Source organism: Podarcis raffonei, chromosome 8 (assembly GCF_027172205.1).
Source record: "Podarcis raffonei isolate rPodRaf1 chromosome 8, rPodRaf1.pri, whole genome shotgun sequence".
Lineage (NCBI taxonomy): Eukaryota > Metazoa > Chordata > Lepidosauria > Squamata > Lacertidae > Podarcis > Podarcis raffonei.
The window spans coordinates 84085927-84104544 of record NC_070609.1 but is presented as its reverse complement, the minus strand read 5'-3'; the positions used below and the strand labels follow the sequence as shown (position 1 = coordinate 84104544).

At 42.2% G+C, this 18618-nt stretch overlaps 1 protein-coding gene across 3 annotated transcripts in view; it reads right to left on the bottom strand.

The window, feature by feature from the left end:
• PPP1CC (protein phosphatase 1 catalytic subunit gamma) overlaps nt 1-16111 on the bottom strand; it is a 45697-nt gene extending 29586 nt beyond the window's left edge. For 2 of the 3 annotated variants that reach the window (XM_053401294.1, XM_053401295.1), the window contains exons 1-4: nt 15925-16110; nt 4870-5001; nt 3651-3881; nt 1030-1134 (exon numbers count right to left, since the gene is read on the bottom strand). In XM_053401294.1, the coding sequence (XP_053257269.1) occupies nt 1030-1134; nt 3651-3881; nt 4870-5001; nt 15925-15979 (523 nt within the window). In that variant the 5' untranslated portion in view covers nt 15980-16110. Of the gene's footprint in view, nt 1-1029; nt 1135-3650; nt 3882-4869; nt 5002-15924 lie in introns of all 3 variants that reach the window. The other variant, XM_053401293.1, reaches the window with a different exon arrangement.
• Nucleotides 16112-18618: the final 2507 nt, after the last annotated feature.

The window sequence follows — 18618 nt, the reverse complement described above, 5'->3', positions numbered from 1 at the left end:
GGGGAAGCCAAAACAGCGAGCAGGATCCATCCCGCCCCCTGCCTTGGCTTGCTCCATAGCTGCGCGCAACCCCTCCGGCAAGGAGAGGCTGCACGGGGCTAAAGGGGAAGCCAAAACAGCGAGCGGGATCCATCCCGCCCCCTGCCTTGGCTTGCTCCATAGCTGTGCGCAATCCCTCCGGCAAGGAGAGGCTGCACGGGGCTATGGATTCTTTAGCCCTCCGCAGCGTCTCCTGGCAAGGAGAGGCTGCACGGGGCTAAAGGGGAAGCCAAAACAGCGAGCGGGATCCATCCCGCTCGCTGCATTGGCTTGCTCCATAGCTGTGCGCAACCCCTCCGGCAGGGAGAGGTTGTGCGCAGCCTGTACGCTGCTCTTTGGGGCTGGGGGGGAAATATTTTTTTTCTTGATTTCCCCCCCTAAAAACTGGGTGCGCCCTATGGTCCGGTGCGCCCTATGGTCCGAAAAATACGGTACTTCCCGTCACCAAATTCGTTGCTCTGGTGATTCATTGTCATGACTGCAGTTCAAATGGTATGGGGGAGGGAACTATATTCAGACTAACTCTGGTATATAGTAACTCCTTCCTATATCACACTCGGTCAAAGTAATTTACAGGTGTTCCCCTATGCAAACAAGGGTACCAATAGGCTGTTGGAAAAACATTCTTCAATACATTGTTACACCAAAAACCTGTTAAGAGTTAGAAACATTATCTCAATTGACATTAGCTGTGAAACTTTGCAGTGTGCTCAACCTGTGCTTTAGATAGAAATAAATGCAGTGCCCTCAGAGAAAGTGGCTCCAGGCCTGCACAGAGCTTGCCTGAGGCCCGGGGCAGGAGTCTTGTTAGAATAACATTATAAACTTAAAAGGTGGTGCCTGGCAAGGGCCCCTGGCCAGCTTAATCCTCTAGGGCCCGGGGCAAGTGTACCCAGCTGCCGCCCCACTGCATGGGTCTGAGTGGCTCTAATGCTGACTTACCCAAGATGATCAAGCAAGTATCACTTTGTAAATCATATATCAACTTACCTCCATGACAGCAGAATATTTTCTCATCCACAATGGCTGCAATTGGTAAACAATTAAAGCAGTCTGTAAAGGTTTTCCACAGCTTGATGTTGTATCTTCTTTTACCTAGGGAGATATTTCAGTACATGAACTCACTTGGAATTTAACAGTGGCAGAAGAAGAGAATAGGGAGGACAAGGAGACCTACATTTACATTTTTGTATCTTTGATCTGCTTAACATTAAGGTCTTAGTCTGTGTTGGTAGAGAGGAACTGTTTTCCATACCTGCTAAAACCCAAACACAGGGGTATCTCAAACCTTTGAGGATCTTTTCCCCTTCTGTCATGATACGTCCTCTAGAAATAAACTGGCAAGAAGCTCAGGACAGACCACAGAAACGTACTACTTCACACAGCACATAATTAATGTATGGAGCTCATTCCACAAGCCACAGTGTGGTCACTGGCATGGATGGCTTTGAATGAGCTTGTGACACAAATTCATAGCAGCTACCAACAGCTAAAACCCTTGATGACAAACGTCACCTGTGTAACACAGGTGTGTAACACAGGCTATATTCAGAGATAGTGTACCCCTGAATACAAGCTTTGAGGGACAACAGTGGGAAAGGTAGACCACTTTCACATTCTGCCTGCAGGATGATGAGATGCTTGATTAGATGAATCTTTAGCCCAGTCAAGCAGGACTCTTACAGTCATCACTATCAACCCTTTTCATATACAGATGCTATTCTAATAACTGTTCTAGCTTTTAGAGACTCCCAAGGCAAAAATAAGCCATGAGCTTGCTAATGATCCCTCACTGCACCTTCACCACTGATAACTGACCCTTAGTCTTGACCCCGAATTTAGGCTCCCATATCCTAGACCTATTTGAACATTGCTCTTACTTTACTGAAGCACATGCTGCCTAAGATGCTGTCAAATGGTGACAGCATCAAGTGCAAATCCTCTTATCACACTCAGGACAGTTTCCGCAATTTGCTTCCAAGCAAGCCTAACCAACAAATTATGCTGAACCTATTAGAAACCTGACTAAGTATGAAGTTCACTGAGTGAAGGGGTGGGGAGTATGAGGAGAATCTAAGTGTGAATGCTGCAATTAGCCTACAAGATACAAAAATACACCTGAGCATCAGGAGAGTTAAGCCATTAAAAGGACAGGGAGTTCAAACCACCGAGACGGAACCAGCGGACTGCAGGCTATTCCATAATATAAAGCTGTAATGTGAAAGGGATCATTTGGCTGTGTTTTTAATCACATGTTCTGCTTTATTAACAAGTCTTCCTGGGATTACAGATATCAGTGAGCAGGCAGTCCCAGACAAATCAGAACAAAGGAAGCTGCCTTATACCAAGTTAGACCCTTGGGTACATCTAATTCAGTATTATCTACACTGGCTGGCAGCAGCAGTTTCAGACAGGATTCTTCTTTCCCACCCCTACTTGGAGATGTTGGGGAATAAAACCTGGGGATCTTCTGTATGCAAAGCAGGTGCTCAATTGTTTTGTATCCATTAAAGAAGTCGTTAAACAGAGAAATATGAACATGCTTTGCAAGGCTTATGGCAAATGCCATCATTAGCATCATTTGGTACTATAAAATCACTGGGGAGAATAATGGTGCAATGTTAATCTGAAGCTGCTGAAAAAGTGGATCTCCTCCCACCTCAATTAATACGAACCACAAAGTTTGTAGTAGGTTTGCTGTAGGCAGTTACTGAAGTATTACGCTTTTACTGTTCTTTGTAAACCACTTTTAGTACAAATGTATCTGTGAAAAATGCAGTGTTTATTGATATAAACTATGTGATTCAACACATTTTAAAACCAGAGGGCTCAATGGCACACTGGTTACTAAAGACACGCAAGTGACAGAGGCTATAGGAAAAGCAGACTATCTGATTCATAAAGTCCTGAAACCAAGTATGTATATTTTTCAAACCCTAGGTTTATATCACCAAATGGAACAGCCAGAAACTGAATTTATAGTCAATTCCAGAAAGTGCAACAAAAGGAAACAGAGATTACACATTGTGTCATGGCATGGAGCATCCCTTTTGTACTTAACCACCATGCAGAGAAGGAAAAAAAAGGCATGCAATTCAATCAGGCTTGCTTTTAACCAACCAATCAATCGATTATTAAAGGACCAGAAGAGCAGTAATAAGGTATGCCCTATCTTCAAGCAAGGCTGATAATGAACTGCCCTCCAAGGAAGGGGAGGAATTCACATCCAGTCCAGCAACTGGAGGAAGACAACACCACCCAGTGCCCACTCAAGGAGGAATGGGTTCAGCTTTGTACTTGCCAACTCAAACTGAAAAAGTTAACATTATAAATATGAGCTTAATTTAACACTTAAGTAGAGGCTGGCAGAGCAGTGACGGTGAAGACCGGACTGTAGTTGCACCTTTCTCTTCTGAAGAGAGCAAAGGAAGAACAAGAAGGCTATATTTCACCTGCCAAAATGATAGAAAAGTCTCTTAACTAGGCAAGTCAGTATTGTCATTAATAAGCAACTCACTCCAAACCCAGAGGTTATTTTATAGTAAAAATAGTGCCATTTACACTATGAATCACTTTCCAAAGACTCAAAAGACAGCACCAGAAGTACTTACATTCATCGTAGAAGCCATAAATTCTATTAATGCTGGCACATTCATGGTTCCCTCTAAGGAGGAAAAAATTCTCTGGGTATTTTATCTTGTAGGCCAGTAAAAGACAAATTGTTTCTAAAGATTGTTTCCCTCTATCAACATAGTCACCAAGAAATAGATAGTTGCTTTCTGGTGGGAAACCTCCATATTCAAAGAGTCGAAGTAAATCATAGTATTGTCCATGGATGTCACCTTAAAACAAAACAAAATGGTGTTGATATGGTTTGAGAGTTTGGCTCATTAAAGCAAATGCATGCTAATATACTCACTTTAAAGAATAAGAATTGTTACACAACATTAAGAAAAGTAAGCATATGTAATAGTAAGTTTCCTCCAATTAGCCTATTATTCCTATTCCACTCATTGGTGTTTTTGCAAAGAGATGTTCAATGGACTGTACCACTGTTTTCTCCGAAGTAGAAACTTCCATACTATTATTTGTGATCTGTGAGGTTAGAAGCACAACAAAGCCAGTCCTAAAAACTGAAGCTGGCTTGAAGTGAAAATTTTATTTGTTATTAATTCTGACTAAGCAAGTCCAGTTTAATATTAAATCTTTTGCATTAAGCAGTATCTAACACAACTTACTTTGACTTCTTGTGAAAAGCAAGACCTTCTGCTCCAACTTACAGAATCATGCAATGATGAAGAAAAATGGGCCATCACTTTTTAGTATACAAATGGTTATGGATAATACTAACACTGATACAGACAACGACCAACTGATGCGCGCCCATGTGCATCACAGCAATGAGGAAGTGGTTGAAAAAGAGGGTGTAAAAGGGCAGTGGAATAATGTGGTAAAGCGGGCTTATGCATGCTCCACCAATGCGCACAGGGGTCAGGAACATAACCCCAGGCAAACTGGTCATTGCCTGTATCCATAACCTAAAATCAAATCTCCACTGGGTTGAAGGATAAAGCTTCCTCTTTCTGGGATTTGTGTCCTCTTTATTCTGTCTACTTGAAGAAGTTTCCCTTCAGAATTCTATTCAAATCAATTCTACTTTTGCCCTCAAGTAGCATGATTTGCATAGGATGACTAGAGTACTTTGACAGCAATATTTTAATGGATTTGCAATCTTCAGAGATGGTGAAAATGCCACCTAAAAAGTTGTGCCACATCATCATCAGTTCATTAAAAAAGGAATAGTTGGAGCCAACGAATCTCAATGCTTACCACATATTTTAAGCGGTGCTTCAAGTTCTAGCAGAATGGGTTGACTGAGAAAGATTTCTCGAGATTTCAAGCATAATCCTCTTATTTCGTTCTCTTGAAGTTGCACATTTTTACCGGGTTTTGACCCTCTTACTGTGAAAGAAAAGAAGGATGGTCATGTTTAGCAAATGAGATCTACTGAGTTTCAAATCAATCATCATTAAACACATAAAACAGATTATTTACAATAAATGGAAATGACCAATTTTGGGTCTTGAAATATCTTCTGAACTCTTACAGAGAAGGCTCATGATTACCAAGCAGATTTTGATTCAAGCTGAGGGAAGTTTGCCCACTGCTGGAATTAAAAGGCAAATAATGAAAACACTGCCTATTAAAATATGTGTTGTTCCTAAATTCTAGTGGTCCAGGAAACAAATGCTTCATATATAGGCTGCACCAATGTATTTTATGCTGGTGAAATATTTAGGATACAGATACAAGAATTATAATTTGAGGACAACCATATGAAACAGATTCTACACCAGTGGTATTTATTTTCCCATGAAGCACAACTGATCTAGTGCAACACTGCTTATTCCAACTCCATCCTCTCCCAAACATGTATATTACTCAAAACAGTCACATGGATTAATCATGGATTTAAGGCACTGCTCCTTCTGATGAGCTGACAAGATTACGCAGTTAAAAATCTTTTCCCAGAGAGAGAGAATATGTTTTAAATAGCAGTACCCATTTATGGTCCTATTTCAGTTTAACCTGCAACAGTGTTAGAAACTCAAGATATATAAGCTAATCACCCAATGGCACCTTAAATCTAGGTTAGGGTCACCACAAAGGAATGTCTGGGTGCCCTTTTTTGAGATGACATTTATTATTGTTATTACTCATTTCATTTCTCTACTGCTTCATAATTGAAAAAAGCAAGTTGTTTACAATGCATTAAAACAAATTCAAGCTTCAAGGAAAGTATTTCAGATCCTTCTCCAAGTGATATTCTCCTTTCCCCATTTTTATTTACCTACTTAATTTATATAGCTGCCCCACAGAAGTACTCTCTAGGAAGTCAGTGTGGTGTTGGGGTTAGAGTGTCCGACTAGGACCTGGGAGATCAGGATTCAAATTCCTATTCAGTCATGAAGATCACTAGATGCCCTTGGGCCAGTCACAGCCTCTTAACCTACCTCATAAGGTTGTTGTAGGGACTGATTGAGAAAGGGGAGAGCCATGTACTCCTTGGAGGAAAAGGTAGGCTCTTCTGCTTACCTGCTTAAGCAAGCTGGAGGGGCCAGCCAGATGGATATATCCGTTGCCAAACAGGCATCTAAAGATCTCCATGTGGTTACAATTGGACCTGCACCAGTTGCAAAACACGCCTGGGGAATTTCAGGCACTGCCTGCATACAACTTCCAAGTTACTGTCAGTTGACAAAGCAAAGGATTCCAAATTATCACCAATAGTTAAATAAATAGAAAAAGAGCAGGAGACTCTTGCTTACTGGGCTCTGGGGGTTCTTGCAAGCCTGTCTTGAGATTTCACAGGATCTCCGATTGCCCTGCAAAATTTTGCCTTTGCATGCAACCCCCAGGAACAAAACCCCCATGTAAGCTGCAGTCCCAACTATTCTTAATTACATGGAAGGGAAGAGGTGCAAAAGTTGAATATCTTAATTCAAAACCAAAAGGAATTTGAAAACTGCATGGGTCCCAAGCTAAGCCAGAGTATGATATACACCAAACCCAATAAGAGTCACTTCACATCAATTAAACCTGATGGCAAGAATGTTCCTCTCACACCAGACAGACATGCTACCTCATGTTTGAGCAGTGCAACTAACTAAGCCTTCCCCAATTGATGCATGTGTTGTTTTCAGTGCAACATATTCTATTGACCTATTTCAATCTAGACACCACCTGTGCACTGATGTTATACAGGAAGCAGAACAAGCAGTTTAAAGTACTTGCACCAAAGCTTTGAAAAGCTCAAAGGCTGTAGTTTAAGACGATTTACTTTGAAGTTTAGTATCAGAAAGGAGTTGCAATTACCAGCAGAATGAGCAAATACATGTTTCAATTTTTCTTCCCCATCAGTTGTTAGCATTCATTGGTGACATTATCAGTACTACTATATATTGAGGGTGCAATTAAAATATTTAACACAAGTAATAAGGCATATACCTCTTAATATATTTCCCCATCTCTGCAGTGTGATTATGCATGAAGCTATTGAGCAATAGAGCAATTGCCCCAAGTTCTCCTTCCAAACTATAAGCAGCCTCAAATGCAAAGTGTCCATCAGCAACAGAGTTTATAGAAATGACCCACTGATAATTACATTATATGCTTTTAAACAGTTAAGGGTGTTACCGTGTTAAAAGCTTCTATAGACAGAAAACAGATCAAGCATTTTAGAAACGATATGCTTGTAGCAATGCTCTTAAAGAGGGAACCAAAGGCCTGTAGGCAAAACTATTCAGCAGCATCTGTGAAACAGAAGCTTCTGCCACTGCCTCAGCTTATATTCTCATCACCCCCACAAGCAGAGAAGTTTGGCCAGACAGGGATGAAAAGGAATGTATCCTAGAATAGCAATCTGCATTTGATGCCATTCGGAATTCTAGTCATTTCCTATAAACTCTCCCTTACTAGATGTCTTCAAGGAGAAGCTGGAAAACATAGCCTACAAGCCAGGTTCCAACTTGCTACTTAAATCACCCAATAAATAAGAAGTATGACCAAGATCTCTGAAAGTGGCATGACTTAAAATGAGAAGAGATGACCTCTAGAAAGTACGCAGAATTTGCACATGTTGCAAAGATAGCATACATTTTTCAAGCACTGAAATTTCAGACATTTTTGTTGTTTTCAGGAACAAGTGAAAACAACTATTGCCAGCTCAATGTCTGAAACCAGTATCACAATCTGAATGTCACACCAGTTTCAGACAACATACTACAATATCGCCCAGCTCCAGCAGGTACTTACAGCTAAACTACTATCTATTTTCCAGTGTGATTTGCCTGTTCAGAATTCTCAAATGCTTTAAAAAATGCTTCTCAATTAATCATATTTTAAGTCAATTATATCTTGTTAATTAATCTAACCAATTAAAGTTGCAGTAACATTGAAGCCTTTGCTACTTTCATATTTGACATTTACATGCACTTGTTGAAAATTTCAAGTTAGAACTAGATCTGAAAAAATATAGGTGTAGTTTGTCAGTAGTTTATGAACCTCTTGTAAACAGACATTCCTTCAGTATTAACAAATTAAGGGATTTGTTCTTGGTCCAACCAAGGAGCAACACTGTTCTGCCAAACCTTGCTTTGTGTAAATAAATTCCCACTCCCTGAATATCCTGTATCCAGAGATTTAAAGTGTCATCATAAATCTGATCTGTAAGAACAAAATAGCTGGGGCTCAACTATTTGCAAGGGATCATTGAACAGTATATCTCATAAGAAGCTGCTGTAGCTAAGTGAACCTTCATTTAGAAATTAGTGGTTTTCCCTGCGAATACCCTGATAGTTGTATTGTTCCTTTATATTAACATCAAACCACCATCCTCTATGGTCTGAAGGGGGAAAAACATTTTCAGAAATGGAGTTGTTTACTTAATGGCAGAAGGGACGCAGACCTCCCAAGGCAGGGAATCCCACAAAAAAGATGCTGTGAGGGAAGTCATGCTGATCTAACCTCTAAATGAGGGGTTACAGAGCTAGGCTACTTGCAGAGAGAGAGGGGAGACACCCTATTCATGAGCTCAGTTGATACCTTAATGTCATCTCCCACAGCTATCACTAGTGGCCATTATGTAAGCATTATATAACATTGTACAAGAGTTGATACCCGAATTCACTCCTTCTCCACAGCTTTTTGCTTTCTATAGTGTTCTAAACTAACTTTACTATTCTAAAATAAGCCTTCATGTTGCAAACCAGCTTAACTGCAACCATGTTCACTGTGTGCATCAAGGGTTTGGACAGTGCAGCCTTGGATAGTCTTGTCAATCCATCCCTTTTCCCTGCTAAAAGCAAACTGATTTAGTCACTTTCTGTGATTCTTGTAGAAACCATTTTGAGCTTTAAGGAAATTCTCCATGAAGCAGCAAACAATATATATATATACATATACATACATATATATATATATATAAATATGAAATATATGCATGCTTAATATCTTTCTTCAGATCTCATGAAGACAAAAATAAAAAATCAGTAGCCCCACCTCGCATACTAGAGTCAGCCATTTGTGTGACCTAATAGAAAATAAGACTTGACAGAACTTCATCGATAAATTTCGATTAGCTAATTATAGTTAGAACAAACCATAGGCCCTTGAATTAGGACATAACAGGGAACTACAGTTCATTTTAAAATGATTGCAGAAGTTACAGATAATCTCTCCTCTAGAGCTGGGCAATATATTGTCCAAAACTGCTTTGAAGTCTGCATCATCCATACCATTTCATAATTTTTGACCTGGCAATATATCGCAAATCATTATATGTGTGCTACGCAAAAAATCACAATATGATTTTTCATGGGGGGAAACTGTGAAGCCAGCCAATGCTTCTCTCGATTCCTGCAGCCCCTGTCAATTCTGCCGGCTCAGCTCACCCCTGCCTCATGTGGGGGGGGGGCAGCAAAATCACAATGCAGGGAAAACCATGAAGCCAGCCTTATTTCAGACAGTGTTATCAGTATATCATGATGTTTAGTTGGCGATATATCACTTTATTGAAAACTAGATATTGCCCAGCCCTACACTTCGCATGCATGATTGGCATGGGAACATATACAAGCCAAATTGTCATCTTGCAGGATCATTCTCATAATGGGAAACTATAGTTTCTAGTTATATCAGAACCAGGCCATTACATTTTATTTGTAGACAGGATCAAAAGAATATTTTGATCTTTGATAATAAATGAAAAAGCTAGCCAGCATTTACATTGGTGTTAATAGACATTTACAAGACATTCCAGTCATATAGAAAAGTGGTTAGTACTGCTTGCTAACAGATACTCAACTACCTATGAATACTGAAGTAGGGGCTAATGTCTTGGAACTCAGATGATCTCAGATTGTCAGAGTTTCAAATTTTCTTTTTTTTTTAGTAATATTTATTAAGGTTTTGGAAGATTACAAAATTGAAAAAAGAAAAAGAAATGCAAAAACACAGAAAAAGAAAAACAATTAAAAGAAAAAAACAAAAAAACCAAATCAATCCTTCCATAACTTATCTTTCATTTGCTTGTTTCCTTGACCTCCTCACACCTCCCTTTTTTGTATTCTAGTTCAATTAGCTATTTCAGCAAATCCTTTCCCTCTTTGTTTTTATCCTAATAATTTATCTTAATATAGTGTAACTCTACATTCTCACCAATTAGCAATCTATTTTTTCTTAATCTTTAATAACATTTCTGCTAAAACCACGTAACTTCATTCCAACATCCTTCTAACATTCCTTAATTTTACAATGTTTCTGTAAATAAACTTTAAATTTCTTCCAATCTTCTTCCACCGACTCTTCTCCCTGGTCTCGGATTCTGCCAGTCATTTCTGCCAGTTCCCTGTAGTCCATCACCTTCATCTGCCACTCTTCCCGGGTGGGTAGATCTTGTGTCTTCCATTACTTTGCAATAAGTATTCTTGCTGCTGTTGTAGCGTACATAAAAAAAGTTCTGTCCTTCTTTGACACAGATTGGCCGACCATGCCCAGGAGAAAGGCCTCTGGTTTCTTCAGAAAGGTATATTTAAATACCTTTTTCATTTCATTATAGATCATCTCCCAGAAAGTCTCGAGTTTCGAATTTTCAATACAGCCATGAAATGACCAGTATTCACGGGCAAATCATTCCCTCTCAGATCCAGCAGCTACCCAATTGCAAAATGGAATTTCTGTATAGTGGAGTGGATGAGAAATGACCATAAAGCACTTTGTACACTCTGGCTCAATCCAGAAACGATAGAATACCAGTTTCTCTTTACAATAACTTCTTCCTCATAATGCCTACCAGGAGATTGAAAGTTTCTGCTTTTAGTTTTAAACCAGGGTCCCCAAACTTTCTTGGGGCACAGAGCTGCATTTATAAATCTAAGAAACTCCTTGTGGGCACTGAAGACAAAATACCTGGCAACAGCTTGTTCCCATAGAATTGGGGTGGGTAACCTATGGTCCTCCAGATGTTGCTGAGCTACAACTCCCATTAGCCCCAACCAGAATGGTCAACAGCCAGGGATTATGAAACCTATAATTCAACATCTTAAGGGTCACAGGCTAGCCACTCCCTGCTGCAGCATGAAACTATGGTTTTCCTCTACATCCATGCCAAACTGTAGTAGCAGTAGCATACAAGTGTTGATTTCCAGCACCTGATGAACTGCACCCAAGGGTACCAAAGGAGCTTGCAGATGTAATCTTACAGCCTCTGTCCAAATTTGACAATTCCTGGAGAACTGGTGAGTTCCCTACAGACTGCAGGTGGGCAAATGTTGCCCCCATCTTCAAAAAGAAGACCTAGGTAGCTACAGACCGGTCAGCTTGACCTTGATACCAGGAAAGAACCCAGAACAATAATTCAACTGTTGGTCTGTGAGCACTTAGAAAAAGATGCTGTGATTACTAAGACATGTCATGCCAGACGAATCTCATTTCCTTTTTTGATAAAATTGCAGGTTTGGTGCATCAAGGGAATGCTGTGGACATAAGTTTATCTTGATTTCAGGAAGACTTCTGACAAAGTTCCCCATTGTATTCTTGTAAGGAAGCTGGTAAAATGTGGGTTGAACGAGGTAACTGTTAGGTAGATTTGTAGCTGGTTGACTCACCAAACCCAAACAGTGCTCATTAATAGTTTCTCATCATCCTGGGAAAAAGTGACAAGTGGGGTACCACAGGGTTATGTCCTGGGTCCATTTTCAATGTCTTTATAAATGACTTGGAAGAAGGAATTGAGGGGATGCTCATCCAATTTGCAGATGACACCAAACTGGGAAGGGTAGCTAATGAAGCTGAAGACAGAATTGGGATTCAAGATGACCGTTAACAGATTGGAGAACTGGGTGCAAGCTAACAAAATGAATTTCAACAGGGACAAATGTAAGGTTCTACACTTAGGCAGGAAGAATCAGATGCACCAATACAAGATGGGGGATATCGGGCTTACCAGCAGTACATGTGAAAAGGATCTAGGGGACTTAGTAGACCATAAACTTAACATGAGTCAACAGTGTGATGCAGCAGCAGCAGCAGCAGCAGCAGCAGAAGAAGAAGAAGAAGAAGAAGAAGAAGAAGAAGAAGAAGACGATGACCTAATGATATTCAAGGCTGCATCAACAGAAATATAGTGTCCGGTTCTGGGAACCACAATTTAAGGAGGATATTGACAAGCGGGAACATATGCAGAGGAGGGTTACCAAGATGATCAAGGATCTGGAAACCAAGCCTTATGAGGAATGATTGAAGGAGCTGGGCATGTTTAGCCTGGAAAAGATGAGAATGAGAGGAGATATGATAGCCATCTTCAAATATCTCACGGGTTGTCACATGGAAGATGGAGCATGCTTGTTTTCTCCTGCTCTGGAGGGTAGGACTCAAACCAATGGCTTCAAGTTACAAGAAAGGAGATTCTGACTAAACACCAGTAAGAACTTTAACAGTTAGAGCAGTTTGACAATGGAATGGATTCCCTCAGGAGGATTGTGGACTCTCCTTCCTTGGTGGGTCCAAAGAAGAGGCTGGGTAGCCATTTGTCATGGATGCTTTAGTTGAGATTCCTGCATTGCAGAAGGTTGGACTAGATGACCCTCGGGATCTCTTCCAACTCTATGATTCTATGATCTTGCTATTGTCTCTTACCTTTTGTGATAGCAATTTCTCTGACAATTTTAAACTTACTTCCTTGTTGATTGTGTCAATTATTAGTCAAGGAGATGTTCTTTTTAGACCTTGAACAATTACACAATTCTCACCAATTAACAGTGAGGAAAAAGACTGGGAGACCACACACAAAGTAACCCAAGCTCTTTGAATAAGAGCTGGGTATAAATATACAATTAAGAAACAGCACTATCCAATACACAAATCAACCAAATATGCCTTGCAACATTAACCTCTTTGAAGTATCACGTTCATTGGGGCTGAGCTACTTTTAAGTATAAATTCCAAGTGGAAATGTTTCAAAAATTCTCTCCATTACTAAATGATTTAACATTTTATTAACACAAATTTGGCATTAAATTGCCATACGATTTATATTACCTTCTAAGATGTTGATGTGCCCTGCTTGGCTCCTAGAGTTCTGTCTACACAAACTTTTCAAAGTTTATGTAGCAAGAAATTTAACACTGAAATTACTGAGAAATCAATCTACACTAAATCAATATTGTTGGCATCTTAAATTTAAGCTCATTGATGAGATGGAGACATGATAAATTATATTTTTAAGTAAATCAAGGTGGTGGAAAAAGGACTAACACCAAACCAATGGAAGCAATGTCTCTAGTTCTATTTTATCCAACCCCAAATATCCTACATTCACAAATCCTATCCATTTACATGGCTATGCTAAAATAAATGAGAAAGACTTTTTAAAAGGTATCTTTAAAAAACTGGAAGGGACGCTGAAGTGAGGCGAGAGACTACAGCAAGACATATCCCTTATATTTAGCTCAGACCACATTGCTGCAGATTACTTTGCATCAAATGAAAAGTTAATTCCCTGATTGAACTCTTCAAGTATAAGTCCTGGATAGACTCAGACAAAGCTAGATTAGTGCAGCCTCCCTCCCTAGCTAAATGTGATATTGCTTGCTGCTACAAGGATTATTTGTCATCAGCTACTTCACAATGCTTCACCTCAGCCAAGATTTATAAGCATGTTTACCCAAACCTAGAAATCAAAACATGCACTATCTAAGATTTAGGGAACACGGCATATCAGAAACAAAGCCAGCACCAAGGTCAGACAGATGAAAATGTTCAAATGAGCAGACATCCATGTGGCTCACAATCATGTCTTTAGAGCAGTCAAATGTTCATGTTGCTACAAGGATTAAATTTTTAATTTGTTTGCAAGCTTCACCCTTGCCACAATAATGGCCACAACAGACTGGCATAGGAGGGTGAGCAACATTTTAACGCCCTCATGATTCCCCAGGCCAGCAGTCATGCAGCTTCGGGAGGGAAACTAAACCAACACTGATTTCCCTTACTACAGAAATAAGACTCCACTTTGCTAAGCAGAGGGCAAAACAATGAAAAATGGCCAACCTACTACTTATGCACTTACCCTAAGAAAAACATCAGAATAAAGCACTGCATGCACATCTAATGTGTGCACTCCCACCTATCTTTAAGTTATATGTTTGTGTGTGTATGCACACACAGACACACGCAGTGTACAAGAACAACTGAGGAAGAGACTGTTGTAATCTGAAAAGAGATCACTGAGGCACAAAGCACCTCCGGACCCTCCATCTTGGATGGGGACCCTTTAGTCTTGCCTCCTTCCCTGCCACATCAACTCAGGAGAGTCCAAAGACAAAGTCAGAATTGAGATGAGCGGAGGGCTATGGGATTTCAGATACCCTGATGTATTCCATGCATATCTGAGGGGGCCTCTTACCATCCTCCACATAGTCTTTCCCCACCCACAACAATTACTACTTTACTTCCCTTTCCTCTAGCTGAAACTCTTAACCTCACCTCACCTCCTCACAGAACCACAAAGGGGCACTTTAAAAAATATGAGCCCACTGCAATAAAAAACCATTCCTAATTGGGTTCAGCAGCTTCTCCCCACCCTGCCCTCAACAGCATCCACCTACTTCACCCCTCCACCTTATGGGAACACTTTTTCACAGGCAAGCAACCCCAAATTCCGTTCCCAATAATGCTCCTCAATCTCACTGCTCCTCTGCAATCCACCCCAACCCACTTCCCCCCTCCCTACAGAAACACCAGTGCAAATAAATATTGGGAGCCCACCCCCAATTCCACTCCAAATACTCATCTTCCCTCAAGCGGAGTCTGTCAAGGGCCTCCAAAATCCCTACTCTTCTCAAGAAAAACCTTCATCCCCCCCAAGAGAGTTTGGGGGCGGTGGGGGGGGGAATCCTCTCTATACCACTTTGACCTGTGTGTATCCATACATCCCATATTCAAACACACACACACCTCTGTATTGTTAAGAGTCCTCTCTCAAATAATCCACGTACCCCATATTCAAAATATATATTACACACACACAAAACCATTACAGCATCCTCCTTCCTACCAGTCTCTCCTGTCTTCTTCTTTCTTTCTTTTTTGTGGCAAAAGGAACAACAGCAGCAGCATTTAGATGCCGTATATACTGTAAATGAATAAAGTCACACGCATACCTAAATCTAAAGCACTACATGCACGCCCGTCCACCAGTACAACCCCCCTCCAGAAACGTCCCTCATTTTTTGGTGGCGCCCCCCCTCCGAGAACATACAACAGCCCCCCCAAGACACCCTAGATAACCCCCTTCCCTTGGCCTCCACACCTTCGGGTCTCCCCCAAACCATCTCCCCCAAACACAACAACGCTTCCCCCCCCCCATTGTACCCTCCCAAGATACGGGAGGAAGGGAGAAGCGCCCCAAAAGTGCCTGAAACGAGAAACGAAGAGGAGGCGAACGGCGCGCGCACACAAGTCACGCTATTAGGCTTCATTTATTACTATTTGCGACTATTATTACCCATAACCGTCATGTGGAGGAGAGCTATAGTCAGTGGGGCTTTTTGTTTTGTAACTAAAGGGTGGGATGATAATAAATAAAACAAAACGGCCTTCGCCCCTCCGCGCTCCTCCCCCCCCAGCCTGTGGGCACCCCCCTTTTAATGGTTTGCTGCCCCCTCCCCAAACCGCGGCAGCAACCCCAGAGGGCGGCGGAAGCCCCCCAAGGAAGCCGCCTCACGCGCCGCCCTCGCCCCCCCCTAATCCACCCTCACTGTACATCCTTATCCCCCCCCCACACACACCGCCGCTCCGTTCCCTCAAGCCGCCCTCCTCGCTCACCCTCCAGCAGCCGTTGGATGATGCTGTCGATGTTGAGCTTGTCAGTATCCGCCATCGCCTCTCAGCGGCCGGGGCGAGGGAGCGAAGCCGGAGCCCGCCGGGTCGACCCGCGCGGCTCTTCCCCCGCTCCCGAGCTGGCTCCTTCCTTCTCCTGAATGCCCTACCGCGCGCCCCCTTTCCTCCCTCTCTCGCTTTCCCGCCCCCCAACCCAGCTCGCTCGGTCGGTCGCTCGTTCCGGAGGAGGAGGAGGAGGTGGAGATGCCGCAAACAGCGTCGGCGGGCCAACAAAATGGCCGCCTTTCCCTCCTCCCCTCACAAGGAGCCGCCTCCTTCGGGCGCGCAGGGATATACGAGAGGAAGCTGCGGCCGGGGACTTCTTTCCAGGCAAGGGCGGGAAGATTGAGGAAGCAGCGCTTCCCTTTAGCCTGCTGGGCCGTTTGTGCGCGCTGTCTCTCGCAGAGCCTCGTTTCTCTCGCTCGCACTCTCAAATCCTTCCGCCGATAGAAAGTCGGTACCGGTGCGGGGGCGGGACAATGAGAGGCGGTTCTTCGCTCGTTCTTTCTTTCTTCCCCTCAAAGGCTGAAGGGCATTTGGGGGGCTAAAAAGAAGAAAGGAAATCCGCCCAAAAAAGAGAGACAGAGATGGGGAAAGCGGCCACTAAGTGCTTTCAGCCTTAACATGTGGTGGGGAAAGAGCACCCTTGAACATGCGCAGAGTTCTGTTGTTTATTTCCTAAGCCTTTCACAAGAAGCCAGCACAGACAGCTCTAGGGGCACGATGTGACTGGCAAACCTAGACAGCATCTTAAAAAGCAGAGACATCACCTTGCCAACAAAGGTCCGTATAGTTAAAGCTATGGTTTTCCCAGTAGTGATGTATGGAAGTGAGAGCTGGACCATAAAGAAGGCTGATCGCCAAAGAATTGATGCTTTTGAGTTATGGTGCTGGAGGAGACTCTTGAGAGTCCCATGGACTGCAAGAAGATCAAACCTATCCCTTCTTAAGGAAATCAGCCCTGAGTGCTCACTGGAAGGACAGATCGTGAAGCTGAGGCTCCAATACTTTGGCCATCTCATGAGAAGAGAAGACTCCCTGGAAAAGACCCTGATGTTGGAAAAGATGGAGGGAACAAGGAGAAGGGGACGACAGAGGACGAGAGGTTGGATGGTGTTCTCAAAGCTACCAGCATGAGTTTGACCAAACTGCGGGAGGAAGTGGAAGACAGGAGTGCCTGGCGCGCTCTGGTCCAGGGGGTCACGAAGAGTCAGACATGACTAAAGAACAACACGATGTAGCACTTGCTCAAATGCAAGCGGAGCCTTAATTTCTAAAATGAGGGTTCAAGAAACTTTGGTGTGTGTCTGGAAATTGGGGCCATAAAGCTTCACTTCCCCTCTCCCAGTTCCAGATGTTTAATTTTACAGGAGTTGCAACCTTTCATCATACGGGAGTTTCATAGAGCTGGAAGGGACCTGAGCATCATCTAGTCCAACTGCCCGCAATGCAGTAATATGCAGTTGTCTCCTACTGGGATCGAACCTGCAACTTTGGTATTACTAGCACCATGCTCTAACCAACTGAGCCACCATACAATTTGCTCATGCTCAGAGACACTCGTCCTTTGAATTGCCTCTTGTGCTCTGGGGCTAAGCCCTGCCTTAAAGAAACTCAGCTACAATAAACTGGATCGAAAGCTAAAGCCCCACCACCTGTCATTTAAGAAATTAATTATCAAACGCAAAATAAAAAAGCTTCTGTTCACTAGCCTGGCCAGGCTGGTTTGCATAAGCTGGCCCAGGGGTTCCTTATCTGTGACAGTTCTGCAGCTTGCATTTTTATTCATATCCCAAATAATCAAACTCTTACCATTTATTGATTTCTTGGGTTTAGGGGGGTTCCTACCCACAAACCTGCAGCAATATAAAGCACAAAAGCTTATAAATTTAGGGCTTTCGCAAGTCTTCTACAGTTCTTTCTGAGAACTTTCCATGTGGAATGTTGCATTGGGAGAGGGGAGTTACTTTCGGGGAAAGTGTGAACTTTCACTTATTTTATTAAATGAATTTTATTTGAGAAACCCAACTTGAACCACAGCTCAATGTTAGAGCACCACCTTTCCAAGCAGAAGGTCCCAGTATGGATGGAAGGCTCTGGTAGTTGTTGTCCTTCCAGGTTCTCATTTTTCCAGTCAACTTCAGTTCTCCACATTTTGCAGCGATTTGCGTTTTTGATTAAGGCACACATTTTTGCAAGCAATTTCTGCCAATATTGTACATTTTTGTGTTATTTTTACTAGCACGCTTTAGAGGACTCTTCTTCATATCAAATTAATTAAATATAGCAAAAAAGGGGGGCATTTGGGGGGCATGGTAGACAAACCACAATGTGGGCCATATGTTAATTTCAGATTTAAAATAGAGATTGCAAGAGAAAGTCTTGTGGCACCTGAAAAACTAATGCTTATGGTGGCATAAGCTTTTGTGGATTACATTCTACTTCAGCAGAACCATGAAGTCTTGTCCTTAGTTGTGGGCATGTAGGCACGTGGTTTTCTTGGCGGGGGGAAGGAAAGTACGTGCAGAAAAGTACAGGCAATGAGCCTGTATTTTCTGCATTGTGATGCACTCTGACCTCACAGTGTATAAACTCCCATCCTGCAAGCCATGATTGTGTGTGTGTTTAAACAGCATCTCC